Source organism: Periplaneta americana, chromosome 1 (assembly GCF_040183065.1).
Source record: "Periplaneta americana isolate PAMFEO1 chromosome 1, P.americana_PAMFEO1_priV1, whole genome shotgun sequence".
Lineage (NCBI taxonomy): Eukaryota > Metazoa > Arthropoda > Insecta > Blattodea > Blattidae > Periplaneta > Periplaneta americana.
The window spans coordinates 10805403-10830330 of record NC_091117.1 but is presented as its reverse complement, the minus strand read 5'-3'; the positions used below and the strand labels follow the sequence as shown (position 1 = coordinate 10830330).

The window sequence follows — 24928 nt, the reverse complement described above, 5'->3', positions numbered from 1 at the left end:
GTACCCTAGGTTTCAACACAAATACCTATAACATGGTAAAATATGAACTTCTTTAAATGTATAAAGCAATATTAATTGGGTTATAAACGCTTAAAATTTTAATGTGTATCCGTTATATTTCGTGAAGATACATTGTTTATAAAGCCATTCGGTTATTAAATCGTTAGTTGCCAAGTCAATCGTGCAGTGCAAGCTCAAATATTTACGTGCACGTCAACACCGGAATTCTGTAAGCAACGTTTTAGACGACAGATAGTGAGAAGCAAAACACGTTTTGGAGAACTTTCTTTTTAGGATCGGTATTTACCTTGGATTTGTGGTTAAGGTAATTATGCATTGTATGTTACTATTATATTGTGATAAAAGACAATACAAGTTTTCAAGCCTCAATTTTTTTTTATTGTGGGCGAGTAAAGGAGTAGGTAAGTAAATTCTTTACCAGTTAAATGTATGAATGATCACAGCAGGCTTAAAATATCCTCCGTAAGGCCCTAAATTTGTTGTGCCAAGATAATATCATCTTAAATTATCCCTATGTTGTAACTAATTATTGAAATCATGAGATATGTTTCATAAACGTAATATTTACAATGAGATGTAATAACCCTGAAAGCTTATCTGTGTTTGTCATATTTTCAACATTTCGTATCAAAACTCCGTTTTGAGCGAGATTGTGAAGCACCTTAATGATAATGCAGTAGGCCTACTTCTGTTGTCAAATATAGTATTTAATTTCAGCAAGTTTTGGATAAAATGTACGATATCGAGCATTGACTAGGTTCACCTTTGGAATCTTGTCCAAATGTTTTGTAATTCCAGACATCGGTATGTGTACACACACACATTTACAAGGCCACTCATAAATTTCGGTTAACGAAAAGGTAAGTTAAATATTTGCTGAATGTCGACAGATCAAAGAAGATCTAAAAAGACAAATAGGTACCGGTAATAGCTGTATAGTAATAAAAATAACTGGGGAGCTTTACGAAGTTTTGAATGCGCATTATTAGTGAGTGACTATAGGGGAACTGATAGCAGCAACAGATATTGAGTTTTAGGAAATAATTGAGTGGAGTATTTCGTATTAAGTAAATCGAAGATCGTGTAGTCGTTTTTCTTTGTGTTGCGAATGTAATACATACGTCTTGTTGAAATCATGAAGATAACTTATGAATTACTTGGTTTCCGTTCTCTTAAAAGTTTTTGACAAACTTGTCAAATGACTGTAATTTTAATTTCTTGACAGATTTGACCTAGATCTATTTTCACAGAGAAGATCCGTTCATTTATGGCCGAAGCAGTGATTTATACTAAATTCCTCCTAATTCTATCATTGATTGATTGATTCATTGTAGTGGTGGAGACTATGGAAGTGAAGTTTTGTATTTGGATGGAACTTTCATTTTAGCCTATGCATTCTTGTTCCGACTGGTCAATTACACTGTCACTTCCTCTGCTTTTACCTGCCTCCTTTCACCCTTATGGCTTTACACAGAATGTAACATCATTACCGGTACAATATGCATTCGGTTAACGACATCTCTCTCACAGATATTGCATGTAAGGCATCGGATCTTTCAGTATAAGAAAAAGTGCATGTTGGAAACTATTGTAAATGTTTTAATACTTTCACGTGCTCTAGATTAAGCTAAAAATTCATGAAGGTATTTACGCTTATGGCACAGAAGCTCTTTTGAAAAATTATCAAAATAATTACATGAACACAGAAGCCTATTTTGCAGAGTACTTGAGTACTGAATGGTTATGACTGGTCTGTTAACATCAGAAATTTGGTACAATTTATATAAGAAATGTTGTTGCCAATATTGAAAGTTAATATGTTTATTTTATTTTGTATATCATTCAGTTCATTTCTTTCCACATTGACTAGTTATATTGTAATACTAACAGTCTGATATTGTTGTTCAGGCAGAAGAACTCAGCAGCCAATCATGCCTGCCTGCAAGTTGAACCTTCGTGAACGTTTGGAAGATACGTTGCTGGATCTCAGCATGTCTGAAATAGAAGAGGTTCCTGTGAAGGAGATCGTAAGTTCAAACAGACAATTTTCTTTCCCTCTTCTTTTACTTTTTGACCTTCTTATTCAGTCACTCGTGGACAGTATTTGGCACATATTTCAGCATTTTAGGATTACGGTTTGTATTTTATGCTCGACCATGCCAAAATGTAGTAATTATACACCTGGTAGTAGCCCTTTAATGGACCTCATTAAAGTACACCTATTCATTAAAGTTCAGGTTTTCGATTATTCTCGGATATGCAATCGAAAGACAACTAGCGAAACGTCACGGAGGCTGGAAATCCAATACTGTCGCAGAAGGTTATGTTCTGTTACTATAATAATTAGCGTTAATTGTAAATAATATTCAAATAAATTCAATTTGTCATCTCGTTTTTCAAAGTCTAAATCAATTTCCAGGTTATATCAAGATTAATGTTCATTTTACTCTCTAGATTATATCACGGTCAATGACATTTGTTCCTAGGAAAAAATCAATACTTTCGCGTCTGCGCACATCTCACAATTTAGGAGATTGCACAAGGTCACTTCCGCTCTCCAGTCAGATAAGAATAATATGAATACTTATGAATAATTTCAAGTTAGAAATATGGTCGAGCATAAAACGTCATATGAAACTTGCCTATAATGGTAATTAATTAAAACGCTCGTATGAAAATGATGAAATTCGCTTGCAGTCGTTTCATAAACATACTCGCGTCTTAATTACTATCATTATAGGCTCGTTGCATAATGTACTATTATAATACCTGTATGAAGTTTATTGTTAACTGCAGTAAGAAACTCGCTCTTTTCAATAATATTTTCAAACCACATTTTACTATGCAGTGGTGTACCCAGAATTTTGTTCAGGGGGGGGTCATTATTAAAATTGTTTACAAGTTACATTATCGGTATTTTAAATTTTGTGTATTATGTTGTTGTTGTTATTTAATGGCGAGAGATAAGGATTCAATCCGTGAGTCTTCTGGCATTCCAGTACAGTTTTGAGAGACTCTTCATCTTCTGGGGATTAAGATCCAGTTTTCGGCAATGAAGTAGATATGTTCTCATTATTATTATTATTATTATTATTATTTTTTTTTTATTTATATAATTATGTGTGTGTCTGTGTCTGATGCCTACCCACTTCACTTTGTGTGATTCGGGTTCTGCATACTGTGGATAGATGGCAGGACTGTGACCCATTTTCAAATTGCACACCACTTCGGCGGGCCACGTTATGCATGATGTGTATCTGTGAAAAGTTATGTCGTGTACTAGGGTGAGTGTATGTTAAGTGTTCGTGTAAGTGTAGTGTAGGGAATGGGTGAGGATGATGATGGTGAGGAAGGGAGAAGGGGAAACCCGGTGCCAGCACTTAGTCTACTCCTGTCGAATAGCACCAAGGGGGCCGCTAGGCTTAACGTTCCCATCCGACGGACGAATCACTATCAACAGTGACATATGCCTTCCCTTCATATGCACTGCGGAGAGATTTGGGATTTAACCCGGGCAAATTGGTGCACAATTTAGTGATTAGAAGTTATGCAGTGCCATCTCTCCTAGACCCGAGGTAGAAGTTTTACAAGAAAATCGGGCCGGCTAGTCTTGAGGCAGACACGCTACCGGAGAGTTAACTCTGCGGACTTTAATATAATTATTATTAGTATTATTCATTCATTCTTAGGAAAATATTTGGGGCTAAGAGGGATGAAGTTACAGGAGAATGGAGAAAGTTACACAACACAGAACTGCACGCATTGTATTCTTCACCTGACATAATTAGGAACATAAACTCCAGACGTTTGAGATGGGCAGGACATGTAGCACGTATGGGCGAATCCAGAAATGTATATAGAGTGTTAGTTGGGAGACCGGAGGGAAAAAGACCTTTGGGGAGGCCGAGACGTAGATGGGAAGATAATATTAAAATGGATTTGAGGGAGATGGGATATTATGATAGAGACTGGATTAATCTTGCTCAGGATAGGGATCAATGGTGGGCTTATGTGAGGGCGGCAATGAACCTACAGGTTACTTAAAAGCCAGTAAGTAAGTAAGTATTATTCATTCATTCAGCGTTCTGCCCAAGGGCATGTCACCAAGATAATAAATATTGTGATGAATACAGAACTGAGCATGTTATCCGAGGTAATGATATTACTAGAGTTTTAGAAATTGAAGATAACAGCAAATATTACTGGTGTTGGTGAATATGGGCCTCAGACCCATCTGTTACAGCCATTCGTGTTGGGGATAGTTTTTATTTATCACTTGCAGAACTGTTCGTTTCAACTCTGCCGTGTTAAAAATTTTCCTTATATTTTATTCAGTTCACACTCTAGCATAAACATTACATGTTAAAAGGAAAGTCACGCCTTGTATTACACGTAACTTCAACAGTACATACAGTTACCAATTTCATTAATTTGTACACATTTACTTTACAGGCACAGATAAAGAAAGCTACTAGCTTGGATCTTTCCAACAACCAGCTGAAGTCACTTGGGGTATGTACAGTACTTACCCTATATCACATTCTTAATAGCCGATTTGTGACTTAATATATATCAGCAACTTTTCTAGTTCATGAATAGTTAAAATAGGGGGAAAGAAACTGGCCACCCTATCCCATTATCTCCTGGCTTAGTTGCCTCATAAGTGGCGCCTTGTTGGTATCACTTGTGAGGTTCAGATCTGTCTTCGGACAGTTGACTAAACAACAAACAAATAGGCCTAGTTAAAAGTTAAAAATGTTTCTTTCTATATTATTAAAAAAATTCTCTAAATACCATTGTAGCCATTCAGATAACCGTACAGGAATTCTTATTTGAATTTACTTGAACATAGTTTCCAAGTCTTCCATTTCTTGCATGTTTTCGTTTGGTTATATCTTCTCGAGTTTTTTTAGTGTTTACAGTTGTCTTATCTTATCACGATTTGCTTAATATTGTTTGATATTCTCATAGTAGACCTGTTTTATTAAAATTCCAAATGTATTCCAATATCGATTTTTGTATAAAGTTGTTCAAATGTATAGACGTTTGCCAACAAAGCCATTAGTCCTCTTGCACTCCAGTATTTTTTAGGTGTAGAATCTTCTTTCTGGAATAATATAATATGTTGTTGTTTTTGTCTAGTGCCTTGCATTTGGCAATGAAGCCATCAGCAGTCGTGCTTTCCAATACTTTTGAACTGTAGTTTCTTCTGATCTTAATGCTTCACAGGTCTTCAAGTGATCTTCATTCATTTCATTTATCTTTAGGACTCATACTCATGTATGTTGTGGCTTTCATGTAACTGTTTTCTTAACGGGCACCAGTTTTTACAATGTGGCAGTTACATCACCTGACTTAACCTCCATTATGCAAGGGGGACCACACCTGTCGTTGGTCAACGGGTAATTCCTTCTTTTTTTTTTTTTTTTTTTTTTTTTTACAAAAAGAAAGAAAAAGAAGAGAATGTAAATTAGGCCTCCTTTTTCTTTTTAGGGGTTAAGGTTTATTCTAGGACAACTTTTTTATCTTGAAAAATGGCTGGAAAAAATTTTAATTCTAAAAAAAAGGCAAGTAGAAAGATCAGAATTTATCACCATTTACTTGCCCCAGAAGGAAATTAACACAGTGATGGTCTTTTATGCATAGATTTAGCTTTCCTCAAATGGTCGGGGAAGTAGACCATAATCTTAATCAGTAAATAATATCTCTTGTGTTTATGTGATAAGTTTATGCCATTTAAAGAACATTTCAAAAATACCTTCTCCCAAAATTTGGAATTCCTAGCTATATTAATGTAAAGACTAATATAATAATTCACAAAACTTCAACTGTGCAATTTTTGAGTTGCAGTCCACTTGATTTAGATACAAAAATATTGAAAAAATGTACATCTAATATTTACATAGATTCCGGAATTATGTCGAAATTCAAATGAAAATTTTTGCATTCTTTTGCAGAAAAATTTTGCTCCAGTGCTGACACACTTGATGAAGCTGGATTTGTGCAAATTAATGTAAAGACTAATAATTCACAAAACTTCAACTGTGCAATTTTTGAGTTGCAGTCCACTTGATTTAGATATAAAAATATTGAAAAAATGCACATCTAATATTTACATAGATTCCGGAATTATTTCGTAGTTCAAATGAAAATTTTTACATTCTTTTGCAGAAAAATTTCGCTCCAATGCTGACACACTTGATGAAGCTGGATTTGTGCAAATTAATGTAAAGACTAATAATTCACAAAACTTCAACTGTGCAATTTTTGAGTTGCAGTCCATTTGATTTAGATACAAAAATATTGAAAAAATGTACATCTAATATTTACATAGATTCCGGAATTATGTCGAAATTCAAATGAAAATTTTTGCATTCTTTTGCAGAAAAATTTTGCTCCAGTGCTGACACACTTGATGAAGCTGGATTTGAGCAAATTAATGTAAAGACTAATAATTCACAAAACTTCAACTGTGCAATTTTTGAGTTGCAGTCCACTTGATTTAGATACAAATATATTGAAAAAATGTACATCTAATATTTACATAGATTCCGGAATTATGTCGAAATTCAAATGAAAATTTTTGCATTCTTTTGCAGAAAAATTTTGCTCCAGTGCTGACACACTTGATGAAGCTGGATTTGAGCAAATTAATGTAAAGACTAATAATTCACAAAACTTCAACTGTGCAATTTTTGAGTTGCAGTCCACTTGATTTAGATATAAAAATATTGAAAAAATGTACATCTAATATTTACATAGATTCCGGAATTATGTCGAAGTTGAAATGAAAATTTTTACATTCTTTTGCAGAAAAATTTCGCTCCAATGCTGACACACTTGATGAAGCTGGATTTGAGCAACAATCAGTTGACTGAGTTGCCAGAGAACTTTGGAGAGTTGGTTAACCTTCGTCATCTGGATCTTTACAGCAATCAGGTACTTACTGACTTAAGTTTGTAACATGTTAGCTACAGTATTTCATCTGAATTACGTGCTATCGTGCTGTGTCTAACTAATCAACTGCGTTTGAATTGATGATGATGATGATGATGATGATATATAAAAGCAGCGCAGGTAGGAAGAAAAACTTGAGAAGTCTGAGAAATTTTGCTCCAAAATTCGATTGATGTCTCTGGTTTAATTTTTATCGTACACCTCCACTAAACAGAGAACTGGCTTTAGCGGAAAATTTTCCTGATCCCTTACAATTCCATTAAGAGCAGGTTTTACTGTATTATTTAAATTTTGACTACTCATGTGTTGTGGGCCAGTTAGTACCTGGAGGAGGAATTCCTGGTTAGGGCAAAGCCATGACTAGTAACAGCACATCTCAACACATGTGCTGTTTGACAGCTGTCACATGTCTTCTTTCATAAATACCTGCAGAAAATTGAAGGCATGGCGTATTTTTTTTCTCTAGATAATGCATCTACCCTTGAGCTTGGGACAGCTCAAAATGCTGCGTTGGTTGGACCTGAAGAACAATCCACTCGTGCCCAAGCTGGCTGAGATCGCCGGTCCTTGTCTGGACTCCCACCAGTGCCAGCAGTGTGCCCGCACGGTGGTGTCCTTCCTGCAGACAATGCAGGTCCAGGTTGCTGAAGAGAGGCAGCGCAGGCTGCTTCAGAAACGCAAACAACAAGGTACAACTCTTTCTATAAATGCTGCATTCCGTAATAATAGACAGTTTTCACACCCTTGTCATTTGCTAAACAGTTAGCGTTAAGTTGGCATCAGTAGTGATATATTTGAAGACATATTATGTTCACGACCATAAAACTTCGGAAAGAATCGTAAGGCATCGGTGCACATGTTCCTTCAACATCCTCAACGAGAAATTCTTTCCCGAGGCTTCTTGTACTTTGGCCTGAATATTTGGGTTATGTTGCTTTGATCCATATGTTGAACTTCTACCGAATGTTCAGAGGTTGTGTATTGTGATAGACATTCGTGACAACTATCACACTCTGCTGGCCATAATGAGTACTGAAATGCACATGCCGCCTGTCAATCAGCTGTTTATGATAAACATTGAATTTTGTGGTAACATTGTTTGAGACAGCATAAATGAAATACCAATATTACCAAAATATGTTACGTCGGAATAATATAGAATGACAATAATTATAAAGCAATAATAATAATAATAATAATAATAATAATAATAATTAATAATAGAATAATAATCAGGGTTGAGAAAAACCCGGGTATTTAAAAAAAGACCCAACCCAGTTGGTTTTACTCGGTTTTTATGGGTTTCTTTGGGTTTTTATGGGTTTTATTGGGTTTTTCTCTAATGGGTATTAAATAGTTCAATTTCGTGACTAAGTGATTCAGAACACCAACATATTCTAAAAACTACTTCATGAGCAAAAACTGGTAAATTAAATAAGCAAAGATTGGTAAATTATTATTAAATATTCTTAAGTTGGCAGCCTGCCCTTCCACTATCTTGCTAATATGTTAGATCCAAGATTCAGAGGGGCAAGAATAACTGCAGATCAAGAGGAAAGTGAGAAAATTGGCTCACAGAGATTCATCCAGAGTGGGTGGCAAGTGTTATGTCTTTTAGGATTGCTGATTCTGATTATTTTCCTGCTGCTATGTTTTCTGACGCAGTTGTACAACAGTTCAGTCCAAACAAATGGTGGAAAATAATGGAATTGAAAACAACAAAAAAGGGGAACTTGCCAACAGGATTTATTAGCTTTGTGAAAAGTTTAATTTCTTGCCCTGCCAGCACTGCATCCATTGAGAGAATCTTCTCCACCTATGGGCTTGTTTGGTCAAAGTTAAGAAATAAGTTAGGAGAGGAAAAAGCTGTGAAATTAGCGAAGATCTACAGATTTCTGCATGTTAAGGAGGACTGAATTGTGATGTAGTTAATATTAATACCATTCTACAATAAAACACCGTGTGGATGAAAGTAATTTTTTCTTTATAATGAAACATTACCTAATTAATAACTTCTGCTGACAAATTGTTATAGTAAATAAATATGATGCACCTTTTTGTAATATTTTGTATGTTGATTAAATTACGAGAAATAAATATATGGGTTTTTTTGGGTTTTGTGTCGGGTTTTTTTGGGTCGGGTTAAATTACAACAACCCTGATAATAATACCGTATACAGTCAACTCCAGTTATAGTGAACCTCTGCGGACTTGCATATTTCGTTCACTATATCAGAGGTTCACTATATGCAAAGTGTATCTCCCCTAATCTTAAATGACAGAAATGAACGAAATTGTGAACAAGAAAATAAAATATTTCATTTTTGTGGAATGGATTACACTGTATACTGTTACTCACAGTTGATTTACTTAAACTATGCTGTCGACCCACGTCCACTTGTGAAAGACCACTTTCAATGTCACTTACAGACGTGGACAAATTATTAACAAAATTGACGATTTTTATGATAATTCTGTTTACAAAATTTGACTTTTCAATTTAGACTACAGTTGACAATTTTGCATATTTCCATCATTACAGAAGACAGAAATATGCAAAAATGTCAACTGTAGTTTAAATTGAAGAGTCAAGTTTCGTAAAAATATATAGGCCTAATCAAAATCTTCAATTTTGCTAATAATTTGTAAATTAGCAAAAATGTCAACTGCATTGAAGAGTCAAATTTTGTAAAAATATAAAACAAAAATCTTCAGTTTTGCTAATAATTTGGAAATACCGATATCCAAAATATCAACTGTAGTCCAAATTGAAGAATCGGATTTTGCAAAAATATACAATAAAAACCTTCAGTTTTGCTAATAATTTGTAAATAAGCAAAAATATGAAATGTAATCCAAATTGAGGAGTTAAATTTTGAAAAATATACAATACAAACCTTCAATTTTGCTAATAATTTGGAAATGCACAAAAATGTCAACTGTAGTCTAAATTGAAGAATCATATTTTGTAAAAATATATAATAAAAATCTTCAATTTTGCTAATAATTTGTCCACGTCTGTATAATTATCTTCCAAAGAAAACATTTTACGCTTCGACATTTTTATACAGTATATTAATTTTTGGAACACTAGATCTCTTAGAAATGAGAAACACTGTTATGGTGTGACTGCGTACTCAGCCTTGGAATTTTTTGGAAACTGGGAGATGGTTGATGGAGTTTGAAAGCCATCGAAATCTTACCTTCATTTATGCTCTGGACATAATGTCCGTCCTCTTTTCATGAAAGAAGACAACTTCATTTTCCGGTTTAAACAAAGCACTTCTGATGTCCATGTCCAGAGGAAGGGGAGACATGTCGAATATACTTTGAATGTGGTTCTTCTAATAACGTTATAATTATATTCCTCTTCTTTTTCTCGCAATATAATCAGTTGTCCTTTTTCTCCTGTGTTAGTGCCTTGTCCTTTCGACCATCAAAATATACTGTTCGAATGAACTTATTATTAGGTATTTCTTCTTTCTGAATTTTATCTCCAGTCTTCATTTCTCTCGTGACCATCTATTATAAGACAGTTATTCCTAGTGGATATTATTCTCACGCTTGTAGCATAGTTGTCGCAATTAGAGCCACATCTCTCCTCGAGGTGCCTATCTGAAGGCTGCTGAAGATAATTTTGGTAGAGGCAAGCGAGCCTGAGCACCAGAAGGCTTCAATTCGAAGTCAGAATCCACACTCCTTCACTGCTGTTCCGAGTGGTGCGAAGGCGAAGACTCAGAGCTTGTAACTGATGTCTGTTTTTCTTTTCCTCGGAATTCAAGTCGCACTTCTTCAGATTGATGGCAAATGCCTCTTCGCTTTTCTCTCTTCACTCTTAAATAGTGTCTTCATCGTCACAATGTCGATATTATCAATAATCATATTTCGTTAATTTTTCTGATCCATTAGAAAGGATACTCCTATCAATGGAACTTTCCTACTTAACTCACATTCACAGAGACTTTCCAGGTCCGGGCACTTACAAGTGCATATATTAAACAATTTTCGACCTTTATTAATAAAAGCCTATTCATGCGCCCTTGAGGTTAGCCCACTTCGTTAGTGCGATTTCAGAATATTCTGATATTTACTATAATACTGTTTCATCTTTTCCACTACTCCACGATTGCCGATAATAGGAAGGCTTGCTGTTTTTCAAACCTCGATAAGTCTGTCGGCAGTAATATGAGCAATGTCTTTTACTGAAAGGTCTTTTCCACCTAGTTCGTTTGTCTTTAACTCTCTGATCCAAAGAAAATGTGTTATCACATCTTTATAGGTTGGAAGTTGCAACTCTCTTATCGGTCCTGGTATATCGAACAAAGGACTCAGCAGTACGGCGAGTATGGAATTATTTTTTCCACTCATGACAACACGATGCATAAGAACTATTGCATGTACCACTAAACCACTGATATGATACAGGATTTCACAGGAACAACAGCGATACAAACCTGGCCAGCGTAGCCTACGAAATACGACTGCTGGGCAGATTCTACCCTGACTGCCAGCATCCATCTCTTCTCTCATTCCACAAGAAGATACTGGTGCTAGATGCTTCTCTTCTTGTACCATCTTTGCTAACTTTTAAAAGATCTGGTTAACGAGGGGTAGCTGTATAGGTATGAGGACTGTCGTTATAATAGTTTTTACAAGAATGCGTTATAAATTCAAATCTTCAGTATGATGCGGAGACACAAGATATTTATTAAATTTAATTTTCTTTCTCCTGCAGTCTTTCTGCCACAAGTCGCAACTTTTCCGCACTAGCCACCTTCATTTAAAAAAAAAAAAATTTTCGACACATCCTAATATACACCTAATATAACCTAACCTAACCTGTCACATAATACTACAAACCTATTAAATTATCCTAATATACACCTAATATAACCTAACCTAACCTGTCACATAATACTACAAACCTATTAAATTATCCTAATATACACCTAATATAACCTAACCTAACCTAACCTGTCACATAATACTACAAACCTGTTAAATTATCCTAATATACACCTAATATAACCTAACCTAACCTGTCACATAATACTACAAACCTATTAAATTATCCTAATATACACCTAATATAACCTAACCTAACCTGTCACATAATACTACAAACCTATTAAATTATCCTAATATACACCTAATATAATATAACCTAACCTGTCACATAATACTACAAACCTGTTAAATTATCCTAATATACACCTAATATAACCTAACCTAACCTGTCACATAATACTACAAACCTATTAAATTATCCTAATATACACCTAATATAACCTAACCTAACCTGTCACATAATACTACAAACCTATTAAATTATCCTAATATACACCTAATATAACCTAACCTGTCACATAATACTACAAACCTATTAAATTATCCTAATATACACCTAATATAACCTAACCTAACCTGTCACATAATACTACAAACCTATTAAATTATCCTAATATACACCTAATATAACCTAACCTAACCTGTCACATAATACTACAAACCTATTAAATTATCCTAATATACACCTAATATAACCTAACCTAACCTGTCACATAATACTACAAACCTGTTAAATTATCCTAATATACACCTAATATAACCTAACCTAACCTGTCACATAATACTACAAACCTATTAAATTATCCTAATATACACCTAATATAACCTAACCTAACCTGTCACATAATATTACAAACCTATTAAATTATCCTAATATACACCTAATATAATCTAACCTAACCTGTCACATAATACTACAAACCTGTTAAATTATCCTAATATAACCTAACCTAACCTGTCACATAATACTACAAACCTATTAAATTATCCTAATATACACCTAATATAACCTAACCTAACCTGTCACATAATACTACAAACCTATTAAATTATCCTAATATACACCTAATATAACCTAACCTAACCTGTCACATAATACTACAAACCTATTAAATTATCCTAATATACACCTAATATAACCTAACCTAACCTGTCACATAATACTACAAACCTATTAAATTATCCTAATATACACCTAATATAACCTAACCTAACCTGTCACATAATACTACAAACCTATTAAATTATCCTTATATATACCAAATATAACCTAACCTAACCTGTCACATAATACTACAAACCTATTAAATTATCCTAATATACACCTAATATAACCTAACCTAACCTGTCACATAATACTACAAACCTATTAAATTATCCTTATATATACCTAATATAACCTAACCTAACACATAATACTACAAACCTATTAAATTATCCTAATATACACCTAATATAACCTAACCTAACCTGTCACATAATACTACAAACCTATTAAATTGTCCTAATATACACCTAATATAACCTAACCTAACCTGTCACATAATACTACACACCTGTAGTAAAATTCCTCACGTTTAGTATCATTTCGTTTGCATGTGTTAACAACCCTGCTACTTGTGTCGTGGGCCATGTAGTGGAAGTGGATCATATTTCATTATAATGGCAGGAAGAAAATATGGCGACTTTCATAATAATTACATTTAAATGTGTTACTGTAGTGATAATTCCATATATATTAAATTAAAGAATTAAAATGTGTTGTGGCTGTGATAAAAGTATCAAATATGAATGAGGTCTCGCCCTCCTCATTATATTTTTCTCGACTAGTATGACTAGTCAGTTTGTTTTTATACCATTAAGTACGAGAAAAATTCGCACCGGCACCGGGAATCGAACCCAGGACCTCTCAGCTGTGCGCGCTGAGTGCTCTCTAACCAACTGAGCTATGCCGGGACCCGATTCACGACGCCGGCCGAACTCCTCTCGTAGTATCGTGTTACGGACTTACTGCCTGCACTTGAGACGATACACGTCATATGTACAGGAGTGCATATTACATGACTTTATGGCCATATTCAACAACAGTTTCTTTAAACTGTTAACATCATATATGTATCAAATATGAATGAGGTCTCGCCCTCCTCATTATATTTTTCTCGACTAGTATGACTAGTCAGTTTGTTTTTATACCATTGTTGTTGAATATGGCCATAAAGTCATGTAATATGCGCTCCTGTACATACATGACGTGTATCGTCTCAAGTGCAGGCAGTAAGGCCGTAACACGATACTACGAGAGGAGTTCGGCCGGCATCGTGAATCGGGTCCCGGCATAGCTCAGTTGGTTAGAGAGCACTCAGCGCGCACAGCTGAGAGGTCCTGGGTTCGATTCCTGGTGCCGGTGCGAATTTTTCTCGTACTTAATGGTGTGATAAAAGTGTGCAATATTCCTTCAGTGGCCTGTCAATACTCTACCTTGACCTCATTTTATACTAATTCTCTGTCAGAACATATATTTCGGCAAAGTTCATAACCCCAGAAAATTGTTGTGTCAAAGTTCGACTGTAATTGTCGCGAGCTTCTTTCAGAGATGGCAGAACAGGCTCAAAAGAAGGAACAGCAGCAGCAACAGACACAGAAGAGTAAGAAAAAGAAGTCTGGGAAATCCAGTAGCAACGCTCAGACCAAGTCTGAGAATGGGGTGACCAGCAGCATGGGTGCGGGTGATACTAGTGCCGGTGCAAAGAAGGTGGCGCCCAAGCAACAGAGTACAGCTTGTACCCACAGCAAACCAGCCAGCAAAGGTACTCAGTATTGAATAACAGTGCTATAGATCTACCACTGAATCAGTACACTTCGTGTCTAAAGAGAAAATATGTAAAACTATAAACAGATCATTTTGCGCATGTGAAAGAACTTTCTTCCTTCACTGACTATTCAAACAAGGGGCTTGTTAATAAGCAGGGGCGAATGCTAGTCACGAAAGTTAGGCTTGCTCTTTTATTCATAGGGGAAGATGGGAGGATATAATAATTCATAATTAATAAAAATAATCAGACCCACATAAATAATTTATTTTATAATTATGAAATCATTATGAGTCATGGATCATATTCGCTTATCAGATGTAGAAGTTCGATATAATATAACAAACATGGCCAACAAAACAATTTATTTAGTTTTTTCGACCCTGCCAACCAATGCACATTGTTGTATTGAGCTGCACTGAACGAGCGCACATATTCTCTATAATGCCTGTCTTCTCTTGAATAGTCCTTCGGGAAAATGGATTTAATAATAAGGTTTCAATGACACACAATTCCGAACTCATTGCAATACTTCAAATTAATGTTTAAGAATTAATAATACATGCAGCAGCTAACACATGCATTCCGCTCATACAATTACATTGCACTCGCAAATCACAGCACATTCCCGCTGTCAATACTGCTCTGTGTAACGTTAAATAGTCGTTGGTGTAGCTCTTGGACCAGAGCTTCAAACAACACATAACATAAGCATGTGCGCCTAGGACGGACTAAGGAGGAAGGCACTTGCGCGCGCATCATATTCTCGCTATTTCTACGTCTTTCCTGTAGCTCCGAGAAACGAGCAAGCATTGCGATACTTGCGGTGTGTAACCTGCGGATGGTATTACGCCTATACAGTATTCCAAAAATCATTTTGAGAAATACACATTCTACGAAAATATTGGGCTTGCACAGCAAGCATAGCATGCCCTGAGAAATCGCCCCTGTTAATGAGCTTATGTCAAAACCTCCCCTCAAACTGCGCACATATACTGTTTTCGCTGTAAGAAAAATCCTAATGTAAACACAAGCACGTGGCTGTCATACCTGTGATTGGCTCACAGTCGAAACACACGACGCAGGAAAATATAGTTCCGCACTTGGAGACTATCATCTTGTATTATTTGAAAATAAAAAATTGAATTCTAGTTGTTAAATACAATGAAACATATAACTTCACTCATATGTAAAACGATATGTAAAAGAAAAGCTACTTTTATATTTTGTTATGTACTTTGAACGCGGATGAATACAAACAGTAACACCGAAATAGTCTGTTCTTGTAACAAGCTGGCGTCATTTGAGCTCGTAGTTGTTTACGTTAGCACGTGGTACTGAAGTATCGCTTCTGCATCCTCTGTGTGTGTGGTTATTAATCATAAGAGTGGAAACCCACTCAAAAGCGGAGAAAAACAAATAGTCTTAAATGTATGTAGTAAGTTATGTGAGTTTTAATTATTACAGTAATTATAAAGTAAATGTTTCCTAAGCAAACGAATGCATAGTGGTGAGGTTAGGTCTACTTGACGAGTAACGGGAAATGTTTAACATGAAACAGACTGTACAACAGTAGGCGGGAACACATACTGAGAATCTATGGCGCCAAACAGCGGCCAATGAAGCCTCATTTCAGTCACGTGCTATTGTTTATATTAGGATTTTTCTTACAGCGAAAAGATTATAGTTGAGATGCTTGTACACTGTTAAATTATTCTTTCAGTTCAATACTTTACAAGAAAACTTGTCAAAGATTTATCATTATTGAAAAATATTTGTCAAAGCCTGTTCATAATGCAAAAAATTTGTCAGGATTTTAATATATGTTTTTCAAGTTCATTGTAACTTTATGTACCAAATACAGTGAAACCTCGTTAATCCAGACCTCATTAAGCCGGACTTTGCTTAAACTGGGCAGGCAAAAAAACAAATGATAAGTTTGGAAAAGTTGAAGAACCTTGTTTTGAGATTTACTTTTATACATTAGAATTATAATAATAATAATAATAATAATAATAATAATAATAATAATGTTTTATTTTCGCTGGCAAAGTTAAGGCCATAAGGCCTTCTCTTCCACTCAACCAGCCTTAATCAATACAATACATAAATTTAAATTACAAATATTTTCATTACACTTAAAAGGTTCTCCAGCAATAATCTTCACTATATATTTATTTAAATTTAGATAAATCTATAAGGTAAAGTAGTAACTTAATTTATGAGCTAATTTAATTCAATGAATTATAATTAATTTAATATTTGAGATAGCTAGTAAAATGATGAAAATTAATTTAATATAAGCTTACTAGGACTATGTTACAGGGAGAATATATATATTTCTATTTCTATAATGAGAATTACAACTATGGAATTACAATAATTACAATATTACACCTATAGTATTAAAAATAAAGAAAATCCATTAAATTTGGATTATAGTAAGTAATTAAACTATACAATAGTTATTTATGGTACTTGTGAGGTAAGTGCATCTTTATTGCGCGAGTGGAAAGATTTAAGCACGAGGCGTGAGCCGAGCACAATAAAGATCACGCTCACAAGTACCATACGTAATTTTATCCATGACCATAACGAAAAATTATGTTTTATAAAAGAAAATATGTTGAAAATAAGTTCTCATGTAATCACATATCATGGCATGGATTTTAGAATCAATACGTTACTAGGTAGGTCATGATGTAGGAGGCCATGATTAGTGAAGAATGGTATCTAAGGCGTTGGATAAATAACAAATTATAATTAATTATATAATTTTAATATATATTTTTTCATTTTAAACGTGTATTTTCGTCTTTTTGAAGTTTCAGGGATTATTTAGAAGTTTTCACGGCACTAATGTCATTAAAATAATTTCTCATTTTACTTCTGTGAACTTAAGAGGAATATTAAAACTTAATTAATCATCGTGTCTTTTTAGCTCAGTTGGCTAACGCATGTTGTTTTAAAATCCTATAAACCCAACTTCACAGGTTCAAGTCTCCTCGCATCCCAAAATGTAAATTATTACAAAATTAATAAATATGTATTAGATATGGATGCAATGCACAAATTACGACGTAGTAAATACAGAAAAGAGAAGGAGATTGAGTGTATATATATTTAAGAAATGGTAATAAAGAAGTGGAGGTAGTGACATCTAGTAACTATAGTCCCGACGCTGTTATTTCCGGCGTGACTCCGCCCCTTTGCTTACGTCTTAGAAAGTAAAGGCTCTATAAAGTCTAGGTAGGTAGTATCGTTCGCCATTTTTGTTCTCACATTGCCGAGCTACCATACGAGGAATCTATTTGCGGCATCATTAAACATTATCATGTTGTAGCTCCTATGATAATAAATCAAATGCAATGTAATTCAGCAAATAATTGAGCGGCAAATAACGTCTTCGTGTGTTTTCTGTGAACGCCAAAAAAAGAGCTAAAATGGCGGGCGATTATATTACGTATTTATCGAGCCTTAAGAAATGAATCAGCGAATCACAAGACGCACACGTTTAAATGTAGGAGACCTGCAACGCGATTGGCTGCCGGAAATTAGAGTGACGGGATTCTTAGTTATTTATGGTACTTGTGAGGTAAGTGCATCTTTATTGCACGAGTGGAAAGATTTAAGCACGAGGCATCAGCCGAGCACAATAAAGATCACGCTCACAAGTACCATACGTAATTTTATCCATGACCATAACGAAAAATTATGTTTTATAAAAGAAAGTATGTTGAAAATAAGTCCTCATGTAATCACATACCATGGCATGGATTTTAGAATCAATACGTTACTAGGTAGGTCATGATGTAGGAGGTCATGATTAGTAAAGAATGGTATCTAAGGCGTTGGATAAATAACAAATTATAATTAATTATATAATTTTAATATATATTTTTTCACTTTAAACGTGTATTTTCGTCTTTTTGAAGTTTCAGGGATTATTTAGAAGTGTTCACGGAAATAATGTGATTAAAATAATTTCACATTTTACTTCTGTAAACTTAAGAGGAATATTAAAACTTCATTAATCATCGTGTCTGTTTAGCTCAGTTGGCTAACGCGTGTTGTTTTAAAATTCCTATAAACCCAACTTCGTAGGTTCAAGTCTCCTCGCATCCCAAAAGGTAAATTATTACAAAATTTTAAAAAGATGCATTTTAGATATGGATGTAATGTACAAATTACGACGTAGCAGATAGAGAAAAGAGAAGGAGATTGAGTGTATGTATATTTAAGAAATTATAATAAAGAAGTAGAGGTAGTGACATCTAGTAACTAATATATTAACTTCTTGAGTAATAGTTCAATGGAAATGTATACGTGTGTGCCCGGGTACTAGGAAAATACTAATGAACTGTGAGATAAAGTTCAAACTGTGAGGTAAAGTCTTTATCTCACTAATGTTGAATAAAATAATGTTGAATAAAAGCCTACTTTACAAACGCAAAAGTATTTAGTAAAGGCATGCTTTTCGTTGTGGTCATGGATAAACAAATTAATCAATTACACATTTTACTGCACTGTATGGTGTATTTAGATCTATGCCCTTTAAATACACCATAGTAAACGTGTTTTGTTGCTATAAATGGAGTTTCTTTTAGGTTATTTCAGTTGATCCGGACTTTCTTTAAACTGGTCAACTTATATCCCCAATTAGTCCCGATTAACGAGGTTTTACTGTATTACAAGATAAATATATAAATCCTTTGGAGAATAACTTGGCTATACAAAAAATATTTGTATTACTCAACTGTACGGTAACCCTAAAACGAAAAATATTACGATTGCATTGGCAAGTTTGAAGAGTCTTGTGTAGCGTTGAATTTGACGAAAATTTGATAGATGTCAGTATCACCTTCATGACATTCATTTTGTTTTATAGTACAAAAACTGAAATGTATCTTGTTTTATTTCCAGTGTCGTCAGTGCTGTTCAGAATGATCCGAGGAATGTTTTTTGGGTCACTCATTACAATACTGGCCCTCTACCTGTTATACGTTGTCGATGAAGAGAAATTCCGAGGGGCGCAGGCCCATGCTGTGCAGGTATGGAATGCAACTGTAGAATCCCTGCCTGTACAAGTCGTCGAAACTGGGCAGCAGTTGAGAGAAATGATGAAACCAACAGTTGAGTTTGCACGAAGCAAAGCAGATGCTGCGTACCTGTGGGTTACCACGGATCCTTCCGTTCAGGAGTATTTGGAAGTAACGAGGGCATTGTGGAATGCCTTGTGTTCAAAAGTATACGACATATGTCGGACAGTTAACCAGCAATTTCCACTCTATGTGGAAACTGTAAAAAAGAAGATATTTTAAATATTTTTGAGAGTTTTGAATCAAAATAATTGTTTTGGATAGCCTTTGCACGATTTACTGTTACAGAGTGACAAAGAAATTACGCTTGATATGTTTTTGTCCCACGTGACATTCCTTTTAGACAGATATGTCTCTTTGACTGCATTTTTTGATCTCTTGTATTACATCATTATTTTGAAGTACCTGTGTGCTAGTTTATCCATTTTGAAGTTATTCAGTTGTGAAGATTTTCAATATTTTACAAAATTTCAGTTGCTGTATTTAGCAATGCAAGTCTGCAGATGTTTCCAGAACGGAAAAAAAAAAAGAACAAAAGAACTTAATTTTACTTGATTAAAATGTTATAAACACATGCGTGACTGTTTTTTATTATGTGCACATTGTATTGAAAGCTTCTGTAAGAAGCGTGCACTGGTTTGAGATTAATTAAATTCACCATCTTCTTCATCACCAAATAAAAGCAATGTGTCAAAAATTGTGGTGAGATTTTTACTAACGGGCCAGGGGATCAAGAAGAAGTTGATTGTGAAGTGTATAATATGGTGGGCAATATTTTTTTGACGGTTGTAAATAGATTTATGGAAATTAACAAAGTCATAGTTTACAATAAAAATGTAACAACAGCTTGAAATATATTGTACAAGTTTTTTTTAATGAATTTGTATATATTACAAGATAAATATTTTATTTTCTTGTATATTTTTGTGACTCCACTTCTTCCTGTTATAGTCTATAGTCTACTTACTTTAATTTTTCTGATAAGAGAACTCTTAATGATCATGACGAAACCTCCCCTCAAACTGCACACACACATCTCCACAGTTCAGAAGACAAATAAAACAAATGAGTGTATAGCCCGCTGTTATGTATGTCAGAAGTGAAATTGCTTAAGCTATAAATGTGTAGTAATCTTTTTAAATGCTGGTGCAATGAGAGAATAATAGAACCCCAAAAAATGACAGTGAGGCGCTCCTGAATTTTCCAATGCTTCAGTTAGGGCAGGATTGTTGAACATATGATATCTACATCTTGATTACACAACTTTTAACACTGTATCACTTCGGTATATGTATGATAAGAACTTTCTTGTGTTGAATTTTAACGTACCGTGTTAACAAAGCTACACTACACATTAGAGATTGAAAACAACAAATCCATAAATTTTCTAGACATCACAATAACAAAAGTAGACAACAAACACACATTAAAAATATACAGAAAACCCACAACAACAACAACAACACACACAACACATCCAACCACCCCACACAACACAAACAAGCTGCATTCCGAACAATGGTACACAGACTACTCAACATACCAATGAACCAACGGGATTACAACGAAGAGCTAAACACAATCAAATACATAGCACAAGAAAAACGGATACAACCCCAACATAATACTTACTTACAAATGGCTTTTAAGGAACCCGAAGGTTCATTGCCGCCCTCACATAAGCCCGCCATCGGTCCCTATCCTGTGTAAGATTAATCCAGTCTCTATCATCATATCCCACCTCCCTCAAATCCATTTTAATATTATCCTCCCATCTACGTCTCGGCCTCCCTAAAGGTCTTTTTCCCTCTGGTCTCCCAACTAACACTCTATATGCATTTCTGGATTCGCCCATACGTGCTACATGCCCTGCCCATCTCAAACGTCTGGATTTAATGTTCCTAATTATGTCAGGTGAAGAATACAATGCGTGCAGTTCTGCGTTGTGTAACTTTCTCCATTCTCCTGTAACTTCATCCCGCTTAGCCCCAAATATTTTCCTAAGCACCTTATTCTGGAACACCCTTAACCTATGTTCCTCTCTCAGAGTGAGAGTCCAACCCCAACATAATAGACAACATAATACATAAAACAAAACCACAAAAAACAGAAGAAAACAACACAAACACAAGAACACAAAAAATACATCACACTAACATACGAAAACAAAAACACACATAAAATTGCAACCTTATTCAAGAAATTAAATTACAACATCGCATACAGAACAAATAACACTCTGCAAAAACATCTCAACACACAAACAACACAAACAAACAAATACAACCACACAGGCGTATACAAACTCAAATGTAACACCTGCAATCACTTCTACATAGGACAGACAGGCAGATCATTTCAAACACGTTACAAAGAACACATCACAGCCATAACAAAATTACAAAACACCTCCACATATGCAGAACACATCACAAATGCCAACCACACCTACAGAGACATCAACACAGACATGGAAATACTGCACATCCAACCAAAAAGCCAGAAACTAAACACGCTAGAACAATATAAAATACAGACACATGAAAACACACAACTCAGTTTCAAAACACACACACTCTTTGACTCTACACTACGAACGCACCCACACAGGAAACAGAACAAGTGGCGCCAAGACCAACAATGACCAGTTCTGAAGATGACCCAAAATAGGTCGAAACATGTTAACAAGGTACGTTAAAATTTAACACAAGAAAGTTCTTATCATACATATACCGAATATGATATCTATTACATATCTTTGTTCAAGAAACAAGTGCTGCTGAAATGTCCGATAGGGTTTATCTAATGTATGAATCTGGATAACTTATTTCCCAGTAAATGAACAGATTAACTTCTTATCTACTCGATAAATATACAATATGGCTAAAGTGTAAACGGTACAGATTACTAGTAAGTGAGGCTCTCAGAATACAAGTGGTGCAAGTCCACAGAAACTGTTAGTGAGATATTCATTGTTTTAGAAAAAATCCAATACAAAGATCAGTAGCACAATTTTTCATCTAAAAATGTTATGTTTTATTTAACGACTCTCGCAACTGCAGAGTTTATATCAGCGTCGCCGGATGTGCTGGAATTTTGTCCCGCAGGAGTTCTTTTACATGCCAGTACATCTACTGACATGAGCCTGTTGCATTTAAGCACACTTAAATGTCATCGACCTGGCCCGGGATCAAACCCGCAACCTTGGGCATAGAAGGCCAGCGCTATACCAACTTGCCAACCAGGTCGACAATTTTTCATCTAATGTACATTATTTATAAACACAAAATACCCTTTTTACCTATATAATACCTGAAACAATTTATGGCTGAAATTAAATAATGACAAATAAACCATGGACTTGCTTCATTTGTTTGCTGAAAATGTTGGAATATTTCACATGGCAATGTCAGCATACATTAAAATAATCTTTTGCTTATGACTTCCACTTGTTACACAATTTTAACAATTCTCTATCTGTATTAATTGTAAATAATTACAATAATGTCCTGAAAAAAGGCATAATACGTTTATATTCTATTCTGTTTTCATATGTTACATTTGTGTGATGTTTTATTAATAATCATATTATAATCTGCACACATAAGACAACAGTTAATCACTTGAGAAGTTACTTAAAACAAAATGAAACATAGTTGTAACATAACCATAATGTAACTAATACATAACTAATTACTTGAATTGTTTTTTCTTTACCTTCATTTTCAGTATCTCACTTGCTTCCAGTTGCATCAGGTACTGATAACTCTTTACTATCCATTTAATTTGATTCAAATGATTTTTCAATTCACCGCAAAAATAAAAAATAACATTTAATTACTGAATAAAATAAGAAACCGATAAGTGAACAGCACAGGTTGCTAAGTGAGGTGGACTTGCTTCACTTGTCTTCTGAAAAAATGGCAGTTTGTCTCAGTGTTTTGGTAAAGTGCTACATCTACTGCCAAACCATTAAATAATAGATTCATTTTATTATTCATTTAGAAGAGTGTTACACTGTTGTACCCATTAAACCTTAAATTAGCAAATGTTTAATTTATGGACTTGCACCACTTGTATTGTGAGCGCTTCAAATGTTGCAGTAATATCAAGATGAATATTTCTGCATCATCATCATCTTCATCTTTCTCATCAGAAGAAGAAATAATGCCAATATGACAGCAACAATTTCGTGATGGAAATAACTTCTTTGATATGCATGGCAATGGTGAATTCAAGAAACGATTCCAGTTCGAACTCCTCTCGTTCTCTTCTGAATGAATCTCTCCTTCATGAAATATCGAACCAAATCTGGAACCATATGCAAAAAAAATATGCTGGTATCAGAAATGAACCAGCTGCTGATATGTTTTTGGTTCTATGCTTGTGTCGGTTTTCGTATTGTGACTGGGGACAGTTTCTGAAGCAATCAGAATAATTATGAAAGTGACACATTACGAGACCTGTCTAAAAAGTATCCGACCTTTAGCCAGAAAAAATATTTCAAATACCTGACGGGGTTGGGACCCTAATCCCCTTCAAAGTAGGCCCCTTGTGCTTGCACACACTTAGCCCACCGATCCTTCCACTGCCGGAAACACCTCTGGAAGTCTTCTTTTGGAATGGTGTTCAGCTCCGTCGTCGCGTTCCGCATTATCTCTTCTCTACTCTCAAAACGGATCCTTTCAGTGGTGTCTTCAATTTTGGAAACAACCAGAAGTCGCAAGGAGCCAGGTCTGGAGAGTAGGGAGGTTGGCGAATGGTTGTAATTCCATGTTTGGCCAAGGAAGTGTGGATCAGTTGGGATGAATGTGCGGGGGCGTTGTCGTGATGCAAGTGCCAGTTGTTCGCCGTGCACATGTCTGGTCTTTTGCGCCAAACTGCATCACGGAGTCGCCGGAGAACATCGTGATAGTAGTCCTTTGTCACCGTTTGTCCTTCCGGTGCGTATTTGTGATGCACAATTCCACGGACATCAAAGAAAACAGTCAGCATCACCTTGATTTTGCTTCGCACCTGCCGCGCTTTCTTCGGCCTTGGAGACTCGGGATGCTTCCATTGCGACGACTGTCTTTTTGTTTCTGGGTCGTACCCGTACACCCATGACTCATCTCCAGTTATCACGGTGTTCAGAAACCCAGGATCAGTGTTGGCGGTGTCCAGAAGGTCCTGTGCAACGTCACGACAGAGGTC

General features: G+C 35.1%; 1 protein-coding gene across 1 annotated transcript; it reads left to right on the top strand.

The window, feature by feature from the left end:
- Positions 1 to 7: 7 nt before the first annotated feature.
- Positions 8 to 20654, top strand: LOC138704934 (leucine-rich repeat-containing protein 59-like). The gene is made up of 7 exons (XM_069833412.1): positions 8 to 325; positions 1930 to 2048; positions 4474 to 4533; positions 6835 to 6960; positions 7445 to 7667; positions 14418 to 14633; positions 19560 to 20654. The coding sequence occupies exons 2-7, from the start codon at positions 1953 to 1955 to the stop codon at positions 19955 to 19957; spliced, it is 1119 nt and encodes a 372-aa protein (XP_069689513.1). The 5' UTR covers positions 8 to 325; positions 1930 to 1952; the 3' UTR covers positions 19958 to 20654.
- Positions 20655 to 24928: the final 4274 nt, after the last annotated feature.

Coding starts and splice junctions, on each gene's coding strand:
- LOC138704934 (XM_069833412.1), top strand. CDS start 1,953: ATGCCTGCCTGCAAGTTGAACCTTCGTGAACGTTTGGAAGATACGTTG. Junction 7,668..14,417: donor TCAGAAACGCAAACAACAAG/GTACAACTCTTT, acceptor AGCTTCTTTCAG/AGATGGCAGAACAGGCTCAA. Junction 14,634..19,559: donor CAGCAAACCAGCCAGCAAAG/GTACTCAGTATT, acceptor TTTTATTTCCAG/TGTCGTCAGTGCTGTTCAGA.